Source organism: Canis lupus, chromosome 1 (genome assembly GCF_011100685.1).
Source record: "Canis lupus familiaris isolate Mischka breed German Shepherd chromosome 1, alternate assembly UU_Cfam_GSD_1.0, whole genome shotgun sequence".
Taxonomy (NCBI): Eukaryota; Metazoa; Chordata; class Mammalia; order Carnivora; family Canidae; genus Canis; species Canis lupus.
The window spans coordinates 52,355,926-52,375,951 of NC_049222.1; the positions used below are offsets into that span (position 1 = coordinate 52,355,926).

At 37.6% G+C, this 20,026-nt stretch overlaps 1 protein-coding gene across 1 annotated transcript in view; it reads left to right on the top strand.

Annotated features, from left to right (window-relative positions):
- The first annotated feature begins 430 nt into the window (after nt 1–430).
- QKI (QKI, KH domain containing RNA binding) overlaps nt 431–20,026 on the top strand; it is a 155,180-nt gene continuing 135,584 nt past the window's right edge. Inside the window, 1 exon segment of the mRNA NM_001003021.2 lies at nt 431–587. Coding sequence (NP_001003021.1) covers nt 446–587 — 142 coding nt within the window. The 5' untranslated portion in view covers nt 431–445.

Consider the following 20,026-nt stretch of genomic DNA (forward strand, 5'->3'; position numbering starts at 1 on the left):
CGGCGGCGGCTGAGCGGGCGCGACCAGCCGAGCGAGCGGCGGCGGCGGCGGCGGCGGCGGCGGCGGCCCGGCTCCTCCTCGTCCGGCGCCGAGCGGCCCGCGCCCGCACTCGGCCCGCGGAGACCCGCCTCCCGCCCGCCGGCCTCGTGAGGGACGCGCCGAGCCGGCGGCCGAGGAGCGGCGGCGGCGGCGGCGGCGGCGGCGGCGGCGGCGGGCCGGGAGCGCGTCGGGCCGCGGGCGGAAAGTGCCTGCGGGGGCGGGGAGAGCGCGGCGAGCGCGCGGTCCGGCCGCCCCGGCGCCCGGCGCGGGAGCGGAGCGGAGCGGGACGCCGAGTCCCGAGCGGCCGGCGGCCGGGGCTCCCCGCCCCTCCCTCCCTCCCTCCTCGGCGGCGGCGGCGGCGGCGGCGGCGGCGGCGGCGGGCGGAGTGAGCTGCGGAGCCTGGAATATGGTCGGGGAAATGGAAACGAAGGAGAAGCCGAAGCCCACCCCAGATTACCTGATGCAGCTGATGAACGACAAGAAGCTCATGAGCAGCCTGCCCAACTTCTGCGGGATCTTCAACCACCTCGAGCGGCTGCTGGACGAAGGTGAGTCGCCTCGGCAGCCGCTCGCGGCCCCGCGCCCCGGGGCGGCCCATCTCCCCGGGACCCGACGCCCGCCGGCGTGTTGGGAGGGCGGGAAGGTCGCGGCTGGCGGGGACCGTGCGCCCGGGGACCCAGAGGCCCGGGCGGGGCGCATGGAGGCGGCGCCGAGGCCGGGCTCGCGGGGCGCGGCGGGCGGCGGCGGGCGGCGGCGGGCGGGCCGGGGCCGCGGGCTCGGGCGGGACCCGCCGGCGGGACGCTCCCCCTCCCCTCTCCCCCCCCCCCCAGGCCCGCGACCCCGGGCCTCGCGCCGCCGGCCTCGGCGCCCCGGGGAGGCTGCGGGGCGAGCCCCCTCGCGCCCCTGGCTTCCCGCCGCGCCTGCGAGCACCGCGACGGCCCGGAGCGTGGCGGGCCTGGCCGGGAGGAGCCCCGGAGGAGCCCCGGAGGAGCCCCGGAGGAGCCGGCCGCGCCCGGCCCGCGGGCGCCTGAAGGACACCGGCCCCGGGGCGCTCCCCGGGGGGCTCTCCCGGAGGCCGCGCGCGTTCCCACAGTGGAGGGTCCTGGGGCCCGCGGCTGCTGGGGAGTTGGTGCGGCTTGCGAGTACTCGAGGGGAGCAGCGTGGGGCCGGGCCACTGGAGGGAATGTGCCCGAGGAGCCCCAAAGTAGTGCGGACCGAGCCGGAGGCCGGGGCAAGATGACAGCCGAAAGCACTTTTCGTCCTTTTGTTTGGGGAAGCGAGAACTGTTGGGGAGTTTAACTTCACTTTGGGCGCGGGGTGGGGGGGGGGGGTGAGAACGAAATACCGCGAGGACGAGTCTAAACGTCGTCCCGACTCGGAGAGAACTTCGGCGGAGAGCGAACCCAGGACGCCGCTGCCTCGCTCTGTAGGATGGACGTTCCGAAGGACGGGGAGAAGAAGGGGCAAAGTTTGCAGAAAAGCTTTGTTGGCGGAGAGCGGAGGGTTGCGAAGAACGACAAGATTAATGTTGGCCGACTCTGGGATTCCTTTAACAAGTTCTTGCTTAGAGCAGTGCCCTGGACTGCCGAATTCTAGCAGCTCTGCTTTTCTGTGGAAGCCTGGAGAAGACAAAATGACCAACAAAGTCTAATTTGAAAATCGAGTACTCAGGAGGTTTTCTTTTTTCTTTTTTCTTTTTTTTCTTTTCCTGTCTCAGAAGCATCCCTGGAAGACTGATAAACTGTTTTATAGAATTGAACCGTGGATTTTAGATTTTTCATAGGAATTTCGAGATCTTTATAGAACTAGAGAAAAGGAATCTGAAGCTTAGAGAGTTGGAATGTCACTAAAGAACAAAAGACCGGAAATGTCTTCGTGATTAAAGATGGTTAAAGAAGAATCCCGGGATCATTTGTTGTCAAGAAAGTCCTAGAAACAACTTTCAAAGTTCGAGACTGTTAGGTCTTACAGCGTCCTAGCTATTGCTTACGTATGTTAGACCGAACAGCGGTAATCCTCATCGGAATGGGCTTTTTTCCCTTGTTGAAATAGCAAATCTGTTAATTTTATATTGCTCCAGAAAAAACTTGAGCTGTCCCTTTAAGGGGTTCTGCTTTTTCTATTTGTGTTGGCATTTGAAAGATTGTGGAGGCAGAAAACTTTCTGGAATGTCGAAAAAAAAAAAAAAATTGCTGGAACTATTAAATTGAGTATTTCCAAATGTGAGCGCTAAGGGGCGCCAGTTATTTTTTTTTAAACATGAGAAATGTTTGGAGCAAAATGTGTAATATACTCAATAATTTGATCTATATTATATTTTAAATCTGAATCACAGTAGATCATTTTGCGTGTCATTTCGTGTTCATAATACACTTACCGTATTTATAATATATAGTTATAAACTCAGAACACATTACGTAAAATTATGGGAACAATTTTATTGCATTTCAAAAATGATATGTCTTTTCTGCCTTGGTATATTTTGGAAATTTTAAAATTTTAATAGTATTTGTTAAATTTTCTTTATTTAGTACAGTTTAGAAGGAATCTTTCATTGACATTAAAATGAAATGTGTCCTCACAATATTTAGAATTAATTAAAGTTGCATTAGTCTTTTAATTACAATGCTGAGTTCAATCAAATGACATAGGAGTTTATGAAAAAAATTGAAGGTATTTCACTTTATGTGTATCTTATTTAAAAACATAATTTGAATTTCTCTGATTAGTTCTGAAAGACTTCTCACCTGTGCTTTTATGTTGATCTAAAATCTTTAAGTGATCATTTGGAGTTGTTCCTTGTTAAAAAGTTTCTAACGTTGGCTTCAATAATTTGTAATCTTCCAAATCTAGAATTCCACTTAGGTCTTTATCTCTAACAAAGGTTTGTTCATTTCTCTGTGGTTGGAAATAGTAACTATTTGCCTTTTAAAACTTGGGAGACCACTAGCTGAGGATGATACATTCTAAGTAATTTTTTTTTTTTTCTCTTTTAATGTGGTTTACTCCATCTCTTATCTTGGTCTATCTAGAATTTTAGCCTTTCCTCCCCAGGGTAAGTAAAGATTGCTTGTGTCGTAGCTGGGATGTTTAAAATGGACAGCATAATGACTAGGAAGTTTGATTGTTTTTTTATCAGACCAGTACAAACATGCAGGAAGAGGGGCTATTCCTTAGTGTGGAATAAGCTGCTTCCTCTAATTGTTAGCTTTATTATAAACTTAATTTGACTTCAGAAAAATACTGATTTTTGAAATGTATCACGTTTTTTTTGGCCAGATGATTTAATTCTGAAAATTTGGCAACTTGCTTTACCCCTTTGTGACCTGTCATTGTCCAAAACAAATTAATCAGGACTTCTGTTTGTGGTTAGGAATTACGTTTTCCTTTTCCATACGATTGGCGGAAAAATTTTTTCAATTTAGATAAAGTTACATGTTTTAGATAAAGTTACATGTTTTACGTTGATAATCAAGATACTGGACTTAAAATAGGTGTATTTTCTGATAATGAGAAATTTTGAATGATTATTTAGGAATTCTATTTCAATTTTATTTTTATAGTAAGCTTTAAAGAATTTGCTTGTCTGAGAATTTTTGTTTGGCTAGTTACAAATTTGGGAGTTATGTGTGCTAGATTTTTTTAGTTGATTAAAACTTAAATGTTTTAGATTGAACATTTTATTTCCATGCCAAGTTAACCTTTAGCCTATATTTTCACTATGGACACTGCTTTTGGTTTTTGGATTTATTTTTTGGGAGGGGGGAGGTAGGGATTGTCAGACTTTCCTCTTAAGTATCTTCAGTTATTCTTTTAAGTTATGAATGAGGTCTAGATTGGCTCACTCAAATAAAGGACGTAATTTCAGTTGATTCCAATGCTTAAGAATCTTTTGTTGAAGATAAAGATGATTACACATGAAACTGAGGTCTTAAAGCCTTAAACTGCTTTCTGGAGAGAAGTTTCCAAACCGAATCCTGGGACCATCCATGGGAAAGAGTAGTCACTAAAAGAAGTTTTTTATTTAAAAAAGAAAAAACAAAAAAAACTTTCTTTGTCATGAAAATGAATGCAAATTCTGTTTTTATAGAGTATTGCAATTAGAATTGAGAAGGCTACAAATGAAATCAGTTAGACTAAAAAAAAAAAAAAAAACCCCATGGGGGAAGGGGATGAACTAGGGATTTTAAAATCAGATGTTGAGTTTTCATTTTTTAGGCAGAGGAAGGTTAAAGCTGCTGATGGGAAAATTAAAAATGCATGGTACGGTTTATAAGTAAAGCTAGCCTAAATCTTTTGTGAATGTTTGAAAAATTAGTGTGTGGCTCAGAAAAAGTGAGCAAACATGTTCAATTACCTTCTGTTTTGCTGATTTGAAAAATGCCTGTTCATTTTCTCATGGTCTTTTAAGAGGGTTGGTAATAGATTTTTCTGACCTCAATTTTCTTACCCTCTCCCTTAAAATGTGGGCAGAAAATATTTCAAATTAAAATTTGCTTTACTAGTTAACGTTTTTCCATATTAATGTTTATTTTCATTATGCATTCAGTATTGAAAGTATCTTATCGTAGCCTCGGTTTTCTTACACTTCAAAATTTTTTTGTAGGGGAAAATCTTGCTTGTCTACCAAAGCTTTGATTCAAAAATTATATGGCTATTTTTTGGTATTGAGAGGAGTTTTGCTGTATAGTTTATTATGATTTTAGTGTTTTTTTTTTTTTTTTTTTCTGGGTCACTGTTGACAGTACTCAATCTCTGTAACAAACAGATTTTATTAAGTTGAAGTAATTGTTCTTTAGGAAGAAAGATTTTGCAGTTGTAAGCTAACCCTTTGAATTAATAGTGATGAGAAGGATAGGATATTTATAATCAGTTATTCTTTTTTTCCTTACCCAGGAGGTGTCACCAGCTCTGTAAAGTAATAATGGAAATGATAACTTGTATCCTAGGTCATTTATTCTACATTCATTCTGTACTTTTGAAGCTTTAACTACCCCTTGGGTAGAATATATACTCAAAATGCATGCACATTCAATGAAGCAGAAGGTGATTCCTTTTTCTTAACTATCCGGTTTACATGTTTTGTAGTAAAAGCTGTACTCCCAAGGATATAACGTAATTAATAGAAATAGGTGTCTTTGCTAATCTCATTTGCTAGTGTGTTTGGTATAAGCACCTTTTCTTAAATGGCTTTGGGTATATAAAGTGAAAATAAGTTAATTTGGCTTTTTAAGGTTTTGTACACATTATATTTCTGTTTATTACCCACTCACTTGCCACTGTCCTGGAGCTGACATCAGTGCACTTGCAAAGTGCATCAGTTTTCCATAAGAAAAAAATGGCTTTTTATTTACTTCCTGTGACAAAAGACAAGTGTGCTCCCTTCGTCCCCCAACACATGGATGCATGTTGCACGCGCGTGCACACACACACACGCCCTTTCTTGGAGCATTATTCACGTGCTCCTTTTTTGAAGCCAATATGTTTAGATTTGTAAGCGTTTTGTTTTGTTTTTTGACCTTTTTGGCCTTAATTAATACCAGTGTGATCCTAAGGACAGCTTTTTATAATCTGACTGGAACATCTTTTAATTTATTTGAGAAATTTATTCTAGTTAATACAATTTGGTTTATGATGGTACAATAATAAGCAAAACTTGTCTTTCTCTGTTGGAGATGGAAAATACTTTGCCATTTTTGAGTTTTATTCATTTAATAATTTAGGTGACAGTCCACTGAGCAACTTTCTGCTGTTGGCAGGCCAACTATTATGAATAGATCCAGTGATCTATTTTAGGGCCAAGGGATCAGGATAGTGCAAGAACTTGTGCCAAGAGGTCAGAATTATATTATGCACCAACTTTTTATTTTGTGATTGATAGGACTTCATTATATTTTCTGATCCCTCTCTCTCTCTCTCTCTTTTGACATCAAGCTAGTGTATTTTTCCCTTTCGTAGGAACTTTTAGGGAATGCTTATACCCCTTTTAAAGTTGACATTTCAGTTTTGGGACCCCAAATAGCTAGGTTGTTTGATTTCTAAGTGAGATTTTTACAGCTTTTTTTCATTTAACAGAAAGCAAACATAGTATTAAACTTTTCATAGTGAATGCATTTTGTTTTGTTACTGTGACCATGTTACAAAATTTGACTGTAGATATATATGATCCACTGTGTGTTAGGTACTTCTGTCTATGCATTTATCATTGTACTTCATGTTGTGATATTATTTCTCTTTGTGTGTGTGTACCTTTGTTCCTTGAAGGAGCCCACCTCATAGCCTGGCACATGTACACTATCGGATGTTTGTTGAATTAATAAGTAGGTTGACGTTGTTAGCCTCTCGATTTCTGTTTTCTCTGAAGTATGGGATTAAGCCAATTATATAATAGTTGGTGATAGTTTGGGGCAATTAGAAAAAAAGACACATGTATTTTTTTTAATGATATTTTTTAGAAATCGTACAATATCATTTGCAGTGCGAGTTCTCAAGAAGCTTTTGTCTTCATCTTACTTTAGTACCATTGGTGAGAATGGGAATTAGAAAGATCAAATTGCTTTACTTGGGCAGTAGTTTTCAGCCAGTCCTTACACAAATTATACCAATCCATAAGCAGAGAGAAGCTGTCAGTGCCCATCTCAGCTCTTAAAAGTTTTGGTGTCTGTGGCATTATATAGGTGAACTTTTTCCCTAGTCACTTACCTATAAAAGTCGACAAGTCAGCTGATATGTAGGTCTTGTACTCTGTAAAACACAGTATACGGGAAAGATTCCAGGTCCCTAAGTGCTACTTTGATGTGTTCAGGATAAATAAGGACTATTTGAATGGTTTTAGTTTAGAAGAAAACAGTATAAACATTATGTGGCAGTTACAGTAATTTAACACAAATAATTTTTTAAACACAGGTGTTTCTTTAAGCTAATTCGAAAGTGCCATTACTTAGAGGATGGTTAATAAGAGTTTTTAGCTAACTGAAACTTTTAACCCTCTTAAAAAGCAGTCGTCTTACCTGCTTTAGCCCTAACAATGTTTTAAAGTAAATCTGTCATGAATTTTTAACAAACATATTGCTTGTCGAAGATTAGGATTTATCCAGAATTCTTGTAATTAACGAGCAAATAATTGTACTCAGTGGTTTCATAATTTCTTCAGTTTCGCTAAGCAGCGACTCTAGTTTGAATTTCCAGGAAGCCTATCAGGTCTAGCAAAATTTAAAAAAATTCATGTTTATAATGTTGCCTTATATATTGATTCTAACCTACATATTTTGTTAAACTAAATTTTGTGACTAGTGAAATGAATCAATTTTGTAACATTTCTATCATATTATGATAAAGCAGAACTTGTCAGTTTGAATGCTTTTTTAAGAGTACTGAAGTATCAGAAAAATGTCAAAATGCACTTAAATCCGTAGAGTAGTCTCATGTTAACCTGGCCATGATACTAAAGAAAGGGCTTGTGTGTGTACACACATGTAGGCACACCTGTATATGATGGGAGATATGCATTAAATGTGAACTGGCCTTGAATCCTTGAGAGTTGGCGCTAGGGCTGATGAAGTTCTAGAACAAGGATGGTTTTCGAAGTAATGGAATATCTGCTTGGCCCCAGGATTGAAATGATTATTTATTAACAGTGGAAAGGGTCATTATTCGCAGGTCCTAAGTTAAAAGACCTTGCCTTTGGCTTTTGTGCAGGGCAGGTTGTTGTAGAGATTGGGCATGATCATCTGGTCAGTTATTGGGGAACTTTTGGCTTTTACGCTAACTTAAGAGTTTAGAAAACTTTAATAAAAATGCATAATGCATATATATACACACACACACATATTATGTTTAGGGGTGCTGCAAAATGCTGGTAAAAAGCAGTTTTATGAAATTTTTATTTCAAGGTTTTATTTATTCATGAGAGGCAGAGACCGAGGGATAAGCAGGCTTCCCTCAGAGTAGGGAGCCTGATGTGGGACTCGATCCCAGGGCCGTGGTGGGATCACAACTTGAGCCACCCAGGCGTCCTGAAATTTTTCTTGGAAACCTTTTTTTCATTAACTCTTACTGTCATTTTATGGGGTCTCAGAATGGTTTTACAAAGAGTATTTGAGATGTATATGTGGAAAAAAAAAAAAAAACATTTCTTGGATTCAGTTTAGTGTAAGGAAAACTAAAATAATATCAAAAGAGCATTGAACTTCAGAGCTGCAAGGGACCTGAGAGGGGAAATCTTCACATTATAGGTGTAAGAACTGAGGTCTAGAGAGGTGACTTTGCATCTCAAGGCAAGGAGCATCGGAGTTGGAGCTTGATCCTCGGTTCTACCTTATGATCTTTTTGGTGAAGCTGTTACTCCATAGTGGAACTAGAGAAGAAAAACCCAGAATAGTTTTATGTGTTAAAAAACTGCTGTGTTGCCTTAGGTCACGAACATGAAGACAAAAAGTAAGTGGGAATTTTGTTAATTTGTGCTATGCTGGACTTGAGCAGATACTGGTCAAATTCGTGGAGCCAGAATTTTTTTTTTAAAGGTAAATTTTTTTGATAGTTAAGAGGCTAAAAATGAGAAAGTAAGGGTGTTTAGAGGATTTCAGCTCATTCACTTAAACTTGTTAATAACCATAGGTTAGTCTTAATTCTTTGGTAGGGACAAATCTAGTGTGTATTTACTATTATTGGTGGTATTATTATTATTACTCCAGTTGCTATTTTTAAAGCCATTCAAGGAAACCTAACATTTCTGACTGGAAGATATAACATAAAGGTTTATTATTGCTAGGTGATTCAAGTCAGGAATATACACTTGGTTCACTTTTACATCAGCTTAGGGTAGTTAGTACCATAGGTAGCAACTCTGTAAATAAAGAGTGACTGTCAGGAGGTGGATGGTGATAAATTGAATGGAAGAGGGAGCTGTACTAGTTGCCGCCGCATCCCATTCTTGATACCAATATCCGATGGATCAACTGATTCTTTAAAGTATATTTGAAAATAATTAAGTATAAACTATAGTCCTTGCTTGCTGTGTTACAGTACTTTTATCACTGAGAGAATTGTTACATGGTAGGTAAATAAATTTTTTAAGAACTAAAATTTCATACCAAAGCCAAATATAAGGTATTTGGAAATTAACTGTACCTAGTTCTTACTATTGTTGCTGCTACCATCGTTGCATTGAGGTTCCAATTTGTCATGACAGGTATTCACGTGTTAACTGTGTAATATGTGTATATATACATATGAACATGTGAGCCAGCACAAAGATAAAAATGATTTTGTGTTTCTGTCCATACACTAACGAGACCGTGTTGCAAGTAATAAGAATTCTTTGGCTAGTAGACATGAGATCTAATCATGAGTTGGCAGTTAACTAGTTTGGTGATCTTGGGCAAGATATCCAACCTCTCTGAACCTCAGATACTTCATGTGAAAATGGAATTAATAACTGCCCTGTCAACTTCAAATTAAGATATTTGGAGAGTATTACCTGCAAAAGAACTTCAGAGACTGTAAGGTGGCATCATCTAATTTTTGTTGATATTTTTAGGTTTTTGTTAGGATGGACAAGGAGATAAGCAAGGCAGCTTTGTAGAGGATGAAAGAAGAAAAGAAAAACGGTGTAATTTATCCATATGAGTATCTATTAGTTTTTATTTTCATGAGAATTACTCACTGCTAGCATTCTGATAGTTGAGACAAAGTACCTTTGAATTGAAATACCTAATATTTTTTGAGAAGTAGGATCTGACTTGATATTAATAGATGGTAGAATTTAATGAGGTGATTCAATTAATGAGGGAGGGATTTAATGAGGGAGGATGGAGGATGTTCCTCGAGAAGAGAAAGTGCTGTATGTCAAAATAGTGGTGATGGGAGATTGAAAGATTTTCAGAAAGTGTGTTTAAACTGTTAGTTGGAATGGCAAACGCATGCAAAGGAGAGTTAGAGTTAGGAGCAGAGCCAGCATCCTAAGTTCGGGCTCTACCATGATGGGCCTTGAATGTTGGGATGAACAGCATGAATTCTATTCTGAGTTTTGTAAGGAGAACCAGTCAGTGGAAGGCTTGTATTATTTTGGGGTGTCATAATAAACTGTTTGAGGGACCAAGTAACAAGAGTGTAGAATATATGAGTCTAAGGAAGTAGAAATTGGATGCATTATGAAAGGTTAAGTGGTTAGGTAACTTTTAAATAGTTCTATTTTTATTAAATATTTTAAGAAAATACATTTTGAGTTTTATATATTTTAGGTCTAAGCTCTCTTTAGACTTTTTTAAAGAATGTGTTATAGCTACAAATAAACATAGAAAAAATATTTTCCTTACCCACAAGTTTTTATGTTAATCCTGAGGTATTGAGAACATGTGGAGCTCATTTGTATAGCTGTCAGCTACAATTTTGGTTACTTAGAATTAAGCTTATGTGTGAATTAAAGAGAATTGAAGAAACTCTTTGCATTTGGGGTGTCTTAGAAATTCTTGAATTGATATGAGTTGGAGGAAATTTTGTCCCAGTTTCACTCATCTAATATTGTTGAATCTGGATGTGTTACTAAATACGAAGATTTTTGAGAACTTCATTATTTTCATCATCTATTGTACTTTATTTAACTATTTTTTATGTTGATTGTTTTAATTGCAGGTATCTTGACATTCCATTTCTGTGTATTTATGTATCTCTTAAAAACTAGCATTTTCCTTTATAGCAACATCACACTGAATAAAATGGATTGGTCCTACACTTAATGTAATAACCAGTCCATAGTCAGATTTCTGTAGTTATCCCCAAAATACTTTATTTATTTATTTATTTATTTATTTATTTATTTTTATTTATGAGAGATAGAGAAGCAGAGAAAGCTACAGAGATAGCAGGAGCTGGGAGGAGAGAGAGAGAGAGAAAGAGAAGCAGGTTCCCTTCTGAGCAGAGAGCCCAACACAGGGATTGATCCCAGGACCCTGGGATTATGACCTGAGCCTAGGGCAGATGCTTAACCCACTGAGTCACCCAGGTGCCCTCCCCCCCCCCCCCCAATATTTTTTTATAATTGGCTTGTTCAAGCAAGAGTCTGACTCAGGACCCCACTCCTTGAATCTGGTTGTTATGACTTTACATCTTTTTAATTTAGAACCATCTTTTTTATGGCACTGCTATAACTTCCTTATTGGAATTGTTCTTTTATGCTCTGTATATCTAGTGCTTGGGAAGTTAGGTTTAAAGGATGAAATAGATTCAAGTGTACATCAAATGTGATGCTATGCACTTGATTTTGCCTCAGGCTGGGGGCACCTTACCTGGTTCCACAATTAGTGAAATCTGGGTTAGTGTGGTCATAGACTGATCCTCCCTCTGTAGTTAGGTAAATCTTTCTTTCACCAGCAGGTAATATATTGCTATTCTGAAAATAGTTCCTAAATGGAAAAGCCAGATAGATGCTCACTCTTAATTATTGGTTGGTTCTTGAAGTTAAGTGTGGGTTCGTAGTTGCCTCAAATGGTGACTAATGAAAAGGTTTTATTTCTAAGTAGTTGCAAAATCTCTACTGCAAAGTTTTTCTCCTTAAGAACTCTTAATGGTAAGGAGGTTATGTTCCAGCAGATGGAGATACTAGTACATAAAAGACAGTGTTTAGTGATTAAAATTTGTTGAGAAATAACCCTTTCACCAGAATAGGAAGTTTTTTCCTTTAAATTGTAAGAGGAGAGTTGCTCAGGAATATGGGAAATAACAATGATTAAATTTAATATTTAGCAGTATCCTGTAGATCAGTTGTGATATTTCTTTAAAGAACTCTTTTTTTTTTTTGTTTTAAGAAACCATGTGTTAGTATGTTGACTATAAAATGTGACTGGTTTATTTTTTTTATTTTTTTGTTTTTTAAAGATTTTATTTATTCATGAGAGAGAGAGAGAGAGAGAGAGAGAGAGGCAGAGACACAGGCAGAGAGAGAAGCAGGCTCCATGCAGGGAGCCCGACGTGGGACTCGATCCTGGGTCTCCAGGACCATACCCTGGGCTGAAGGTGGCGCTAAACTGCTGAGCCAACCGGGCTGCCCAAAATGTGACTGGTTTAGAACATTCCATTGAGTATAGCAATTTTCTGAAATACAGTTTCTGCCTTTATAGCTGAGTTGTTTGAAGGTCTTTTGTTTGTTTTAGTGTAGGTCTGAGTCAAGTCTGTTGAAAAGTATTCTACTTGTATATTTTCTTGGCAGTTCTAAAGTCTGTATTAACCAGGCAATTGATTTGTTTACTAATGTAAAACAGAAAAAAAAATATCTGTGCCATAGTTTACTATTACATGTGACATGAGGAGAAAGTTCTTTTGGGGATTATAGTGTTATTGTAGTAATAAAAAATTATCAGGAGTAAAAAAGGAAATCTTATCTCGCTTTATTGTGGTTTATAGCATTCCTTATCAGGTTTTTTTTTTTTTTTTTTTTTTTTTTTTTTTAGGTAAATATATATCTTAAAAATACGGCCTGCAATTGTTAAAGAAACATTGCTTATTTAAGTTCCTTCTTAGGTAGGATTTGGAAATATGAGTTTTTGTTAATAACACATTTAAATTATATTTTCTAAGTTGTTATTTTGAGCTTTTTGATTGCCAAATCAGTTGTAAAATACTTTCCTTCCTTTAATCACTTGAAATTGAACTCAGACATGAGAGAACTGTTTATAAGTGGAAGACAAGAGAAGATACCAACTGTGATACCTTTGCAGAAATGATAGTAACTTGCATTTTACTCCTTTCTCCCCAATGTTCTTTATTTTTTGCTATTCATAAAATGTAGAAAATTGAAGATGCAAACATTTTCAGCTCACCTTTGATAGTGGTGTGGTTTGTGGCCTCTGAATCTTGGGAAAGGTGGTGATGGGGGGAGAGAGGTGTCATAACATATTGTCTCTGAACCTTAATGTGAAGTATTTTTTGGGAAAAGCTTTTTCCCTGAAAGTTTTTGTGTATACATTTGAAAAATTGTTTCTTATAGTCATTTTAGAGATATGAGAAACATAAATTTCTTCATTCTAATAATCATTGTGAGATGTGTTGTTATAAAGAATTAAATACATTGGTTTTATTCCTATAACAAGTATTCTTCATTTCATGAAAAAGAACTAAACTGTATCAATTAAAAAAGCAAGAATTTCTCATAGTTCAGTGATAATCACTCTTAACATTTTGGTGAATTTCATTCTTGTCTTTTTCCTCTTTTCTATTTGTGGATAAAACAAAATTGTGATCCTGCTGTGCTATCCATTTTGTGTGTTTGTATGCGTGTAAATCTGTCATGAGCATGTTCACCTGCCATTTCCTTTTCTTTGACAATATAGTTTTATGTTAACATAGTTCATCTTATAGAGGTATATTATAGTTTACTTACCTGTTCCATTCAACATTCACTTTGTTTTCAGTAAGCTTGTGTGATATCAAATGTTTTCGGAATTTGATTACTTGCTGTTTAAAAAGCCTTATCAGAAAAAAAAATAAAAATAATAAAAAGCCTTATTAGGTTACTACATATTTTAACAGCCCTGTGAATACCAGGCTCTTTTATTTTTGCAGTGTATTTAATTGGAAATCAACATTTTTATATCGCATTCCAGTAGAAAGTGATTACTATTACGTGACATTTAATTTTTGAGTAATGTCAAAGTTGCATATTTCACTTTTTTTTAATAACTTGACATGCTTATTTGAAATTTTTTATTCACAAGTAAATTTGAATACATTCTATGTGTAATCAATCTATGAGGTATGCAACAAACCTTTAAATTCATTCCTTACCTCCAAATTGAGTAATAGGGTAGAGAGTATGAAAAGAAAGTAGTGTAAAGCAATGTAACCCAAGAGAGGTTGAAAGACTGGTGTTAAGATCACGTTAGGCTGGGGAGATTATGGAATGTTTAGGAAAAGAGGTAAAATTTCACCAGGCTCTTGCAGGACAGATAGGATTTAAGTGGAGAAAAGGCAAGGTAGTAGTGTTTGAGACACGGGGACCACTGTCCTGGAATGGGAGGACATTCTGGGTAGGAGAAGGAAAGTAAATTACTCTGTGTCTTTTCTGTAAAAGCTTTAAATTCCTGGAAAGAGATTTCATCCTGTTAGTAATGGGAGACCCATTTAAGGGTTTTCCTTTTACATCTTAGTTTTTTTCCCCCTCTTATCTGCCTCCATATTTCTGTTTAGTATGGATTAATGTGGTAGATTGCTCTGCCTATTGCATATTTTTAGACTCTGGACTTATTTCCCACCTTCCCCCACCCCACTATTTTGCCTCTTAATGTCTATTTTAGCTTTATTTTTTAAACCTGTGCATTTTTAGTTTTGCTTTCTATTTTGTTGTACTTTAGTACATTTGGATATACTTAATTCACTCTTTTTATGATACCATTTAGTTTATTTTTTTCTGTTTGTGTCTGTTGGGGATTGTATTGGGTTTAGGTGCCTGGAAGAAGGGGGTTTATCTGGATTAGTAAGTGTGTGATTTATAGAACTGGTGAGTCTAAGGCTCTACACCATAGATGGGTTGCTAGCATATCTTGCCCTGTATGTATGACGAGAGTTTTTGCCATGCGCTTGCCCTTCATCATCCTCTCCATTTGCTTTTGCTCTAATGGCTTGAAAGACCTATCAATCTTAGATTAGAGGGGAGAGATGGAAGATTTGCTAATTTAACTCCGAATTGAGGAAGGCTCTAGGGAAAGTGTTTGCAAAGTGTGTTCCATGTAATACTGGCCTCGTGAGGTAGTTTGAGAATAAAAGTAGTCAAAGAAGTGCTGCATATTCTTTTGTGAATTCAACATGTTGGTAACATGTTGAATATCCAGGATCTTCAATAAAAGAAGCTAATAACTTGGTTTAATTGAGTATTTTCTGAAATTACTTGGTAAGGAATGCTTTTTTCCTTTTCTTTTTCTTTTTTTCTTCTTAGAACTAGTGGTCTGAGGCTACGTTATGATAAATGTTAGAGGATTATAAAGAGTTGTGGATCCCAGGGAGAAGAGGGTTAAAATAATCATTGTTTGGGGATCTTAATTAATTTTGGGTTGAGAATACTGGCTCAAGTCAAATCAAAGTACTCTTTGAAGAAGATAGTTACATTTCATTTAGTTTGGGATTATTTCAAATTCCATCTTGAAGAAAGCAGGAATAAGTTTGCTTTCTGACTTTATATAACAATTGTGCAAATGGTTTCTATGGTGAATTTTGTTTAATTCAAATTATGTTATTTACATAAAAATTTAGACTTGCTGTTTTTATTTTTATTTATTTTTTTAAAGATTCATTTTTATTTATTTATGATAGAGAGAGAGAGAGGCAGAGACACAGGCAGAGGGAGAAGCAGGCTCCATGCCGGGAGCCCAACGCAGGACTCGATCCCGGGACTCCAGGATTGCGCCCTGGGCCAAAGGCAGGCGTGAAACCGCTGAGCCACCCAGGGATCCCCAAGACTTGCTATCTTTTAAAAAATAATTTTCTAAATGAAAGAAAACAGAATTTTGACAAACATAAAACTTAAGAGTGCTTTAAATAGATAATGCACAGAGAAATAATGTTGATCTAACATATGCCTGGTTTAAGTCTAAAATTTTTAAGTTAGGAACTACTGAATTGTTAGATGAAGAGGAATTGTTAAATTTTGAACAGAAAAATATTTATCTTTTAGATTGTTAAGTAAACATTGAGTTGCAGTGATATAGTAGTTTTGTAAGAGCTGTAAGTCAGTAATTGAGTTTTTTCTGTGAGCTTAGATTTTAATCTATAAGATATTTGTTCTCTTTTTGTTACAGCAATTAGTCATAAAATGAAGCTCTTAAAAAATGAAGTTTTTTTTTTTTTTTTGGTATACCTTTTTATTGGAGTTTGATTTGCCAACATACAGTATAAGACCCAGTGCTCATCCGGTTAAGTGCCCTCCTCAGTGCCTGTCACCCAGTCACCACCCCCCCCCCCCCCCCACCTCCCCTTCCTCTACCCCTTGTTCATTTCCCAGAGTTAGGAGTCTCTTATGCTTTGTCTCCCTCACTGATATTTCCCACTCATTTTCTCTACTTTCCCCTTTAATCCCTTTCACTATTTTTTATGTTCCCTGTATGAAATGAAGTTCTGAAGACATTTAAAATTAGCGGTCTTTAAAGAAGGGTAAGTGTAAGGGTGGATGGTAGAATAATAGCATTTCATCTGGAAGGCCCAACAGATTTTTGTTAAAAACATTTTTTTCTAGTTCAGAGAAAAGCCTATGATTCAGGGATTTGAGGTTGGAATGGATCTCTGATCACAGTTCCATCTTTCTGTTAAATATGTAAGTGCAGTTCATTTACTAAGGGTATGAAGCTTTACAGATTAGAAACTGCTGGCTTCAGGAATGGTAATTGATTTGGTTCTCATGACAGAAATATGTCTGTAAGTGGTATCATTAGCCAGCCAGAGAATACCTTTGGGCCTGATCCCCTCTATGGAGAATGAATGTCATGACTGATAATTTATGTACTGTGACTACCTTCTAAAGTGAGTAGTCATAATAATAATTATTATTGTTACTATTATTATTATTTTGAGAGAGGGAGAGGAGGGGAGAGAGAGCATCATAAGTAGATTCCATGCCCACATCTCACAGCCCTGAGATTATGACCTGAGCTAGGATCAAGAGTTACATGTTTAATCGACTGAGCCACCCAGGAGTCCCTTTACCCAAGATGTTTTTTAACTTTTCCTATAAATAAGAAAAAAAAGTAAGCATCTAATGCATGCAGTGATATTGTCATTAAACTGATGTTAAAGACAAAAGGTTCTCTTAGGTTCATTTTCCAGCCAGCTGACCCTAGGTCTAGATACAATTTAGTTTATGTTTGCAAAGGAACTTCTATGTTTTTTTACACAATATTTTATTTTACACAATATTTTAAAGTCATAGGTTAGAGTAGAGTAAGGTCTCCCCCCCCCCCCCCCTTGTAGGTTTAGGTCATTTGCCCTAGAATAATGAGATAAAAGTCTAAGAGATAAGGGAAAATGAGAAGGCCACTTAGCGTCGTCAAAATGCTCAGTTCAGATTATCTGTCATTGCTAGACTTAGTATTTGGGCTTGTATGTGGTGATATCCTGTATATGTTGTATAGACTAATTAAGTTTATATAAATTTTGAAGGGTGATATGTAGGAGAGATGTCTTCAGAAAACATTTCATGTTGTTCCATGAATTCTGAGTAAAAGAAAAAAGAAAAGGGGAAGAGAGTAGAAAATAAGTGGATCCCAAAAGAAAATAACAGTAATTAGGGAAGGTGAAAGTGAGATCTGAGTTAGAAAATCCTGAGTTTTTAGGTTATAGAAAAATTCATTTATTTTACTGGGTGGTAAGGAACATGAGAGTCTTATTTTTCACATATCATTTTTATTCAAGGACTAACACCTTTGATTTTCTTATTGAAATATATAACTGGACATCATAAGATATGCCACATTGGTGCTGCAGGTGTGTCTCAAGTTCAAATTTATACAAAATTTGGGGCAGCCCTGGTGGCCCAGTAGTTTAGCACCACCTTAGCCCAGGGCCTGATCCTGGAGACCAGGGATTGAGTCCCACATCAGGCTCCCTGCAGGGGAGTCTGCCTCTCCCTCTGCCTGTGTCTCTACGACTCTCTCTCTCTCTCTCTCTCTCTCTCTCTCTCTCATAAATAAATAATAAATAAAACCTTTAAAAACAAAACAAAAAATCAAATTTATACAAAATTTTTAGCTATTTTATCTGTGGATGTTAAAGCTTTGGAGCAAGTAGTAATAATTAAGAGGAGTCTCAAAGTGAAATCTTTGATTTTGTGAATCAAGAGTCTTTGGTTATTAATGCTGTTATTTATTGAATAACAAGTACATGTATCCTGACAGTGTAAGCCAGAAAAATGATGTAAATGTGAGCCAAAAAAGGCATGTATTTTTAGAACGCTAGCTATAAAGAGAAATACCTTGTTATGAACATACAATTTTATATAACTAAACAGCTGAAATGAAAGCTTTATGAAATAATGTTTGTGTTACTTAACCTATGATGTAGTGTTTTCTTGCTCTATGTCATTTATTTATTTATTTTAAAGACTTTGATTTTTTTAAAGATTTTATTTATTTAATCATGAGAGACACTGAGAGACAGGCAGAGGCACAAACAGAGGGGGAAGCAGGCTCCGTGCAGGGAGCCTGATGTGGGACTTGATCCTGGGTCCCCAGGATCACGCCCTGGACTGAAGGCAGTGCTAAACCATCGAGCCACCTGGGCTGCCCAGATTTATTTATTTTAGAGAGAAAGCGTGTGTCCAGGTGGAGGGTTTGAGGGTGAGGGGGAGAGAGAATTTCAAGCAGACTCTTTGCTAAGTGGGGAGCTTGACACGGGGCTTGATAGCACAACCCTGAAATCATGACTGGAGCCAAAATCAAGAGTTGGACGCTTAACTGAGCCACCCAGGCATCCACATTCTGTGTCATTTAAAAAGTGCTGGTTGTGACTAATACTATAGAATAATTATTTTAAAATACTATAGAATTAATAGGTTATGCCTTGTGTAGTTTTAGGAAAACTGATGTTGACTCCTGCTATAACTTAGTTTTCAACAAACTTTGTTTTTTTTAATCTACCACTTTGCTGAGTGCTGTGGATACCAAAATGAACTAAGCCATAGTCCAGCACTTAAGGAGCCATGTAATAGTATGGAGAGAGAAATAAACTGCAGTATAGTGCTTTAACTGCTGTGGCAAAGGCGTACACCAGTTAAGATGGAAGGGATCACATTTTCTAGCAGAAGATGAAAATTTCTTCAAGGTTCACATATTAAATAACCTGATAATTCCTCTGATTATAGGTTTCATTTAATGTAAAATTTAGTTCTCTTTTTTCCCGTGAAAGTTCTAAAATGGATACTATCAATTTTACTGGAATAAGAGATTTCTGAGTTTTCGACATAAAAACCAAGTTTGTAAACGTGAATGTTATAATTTTATAGAAAATATTTTAAAAATAATAAGTTTTACGAACAAGTAATATTGTGGTTTTAATTATGTCATTGTTATTAGACTTAATGCCTTTATTTGGAAAATATTATTTTTCTGACTTTATTTTCCTTCCAAACCTCATATTATGATTTACTCAGAAAGTGAAGTTAAGTAGAAGTGTTATATAAGTATAAACATATCTTATCTATATTCATGTATCCATCTTACAATATCTTTGACCATTGGCTGTTTGCCAGGTAGTGAAAGTTAGCCTGCAGAGCAAATCATGAACTTATAAAAAAGATGGATACTTAATTATCTAACACTTAAAAAGTTATTTTGTCATTTTATTGAAATTTGGAAATATTCCCGGTGTTAACTTCTTATCTTGTGGTTAATGCACTCACAATAATACTGAATATAAAAATTAGGAGTTTGAATTTTATCCAAAAAAGTTTGGAGCATGGCATTTCTATAGAATTTAGGTTCTGTGAGTTACAGAATTGTTACAGTTTTTCCTGTGAGTGATGTAGGCTACTACATCAGGTTGAGGAAGCTAATGTCTGAGTGGATGTGGTGGTTGCCTTAGAATGATTTTGCCGTTAGCAGTGAAAAATGTTTTTCTTATAGTTCTTGTGCAGCAGGCCATGGAGTAAAGCACATTTTTATAATAAAGGTGATGAATTTAATCGCAAACTGGCAGCCAAATGGAAATTGCAGACCTTGATACTGGGAGAAAATTGCCTATAAAGCAACTCTTGAGGGAACAGGCTTTAAATTTATCCACCCATTTCGACATTGAGGAGAACATAGGAATCACAGGATATTTTGCTTGGCCTGCTTAGTTCAGATGAATGACACTTGAGTGTTCTATTTAAGAGCTAAAGATGGTTGGTTTAAAGTTGCTTACACTTTGTATGTTAAAACCTTAACCACATATATTTTTATATTTCATTAAATATCTAAAACATTGCCGACTTTTCATATTTCAGCACATGATATGCCTAATGAATTGAAAT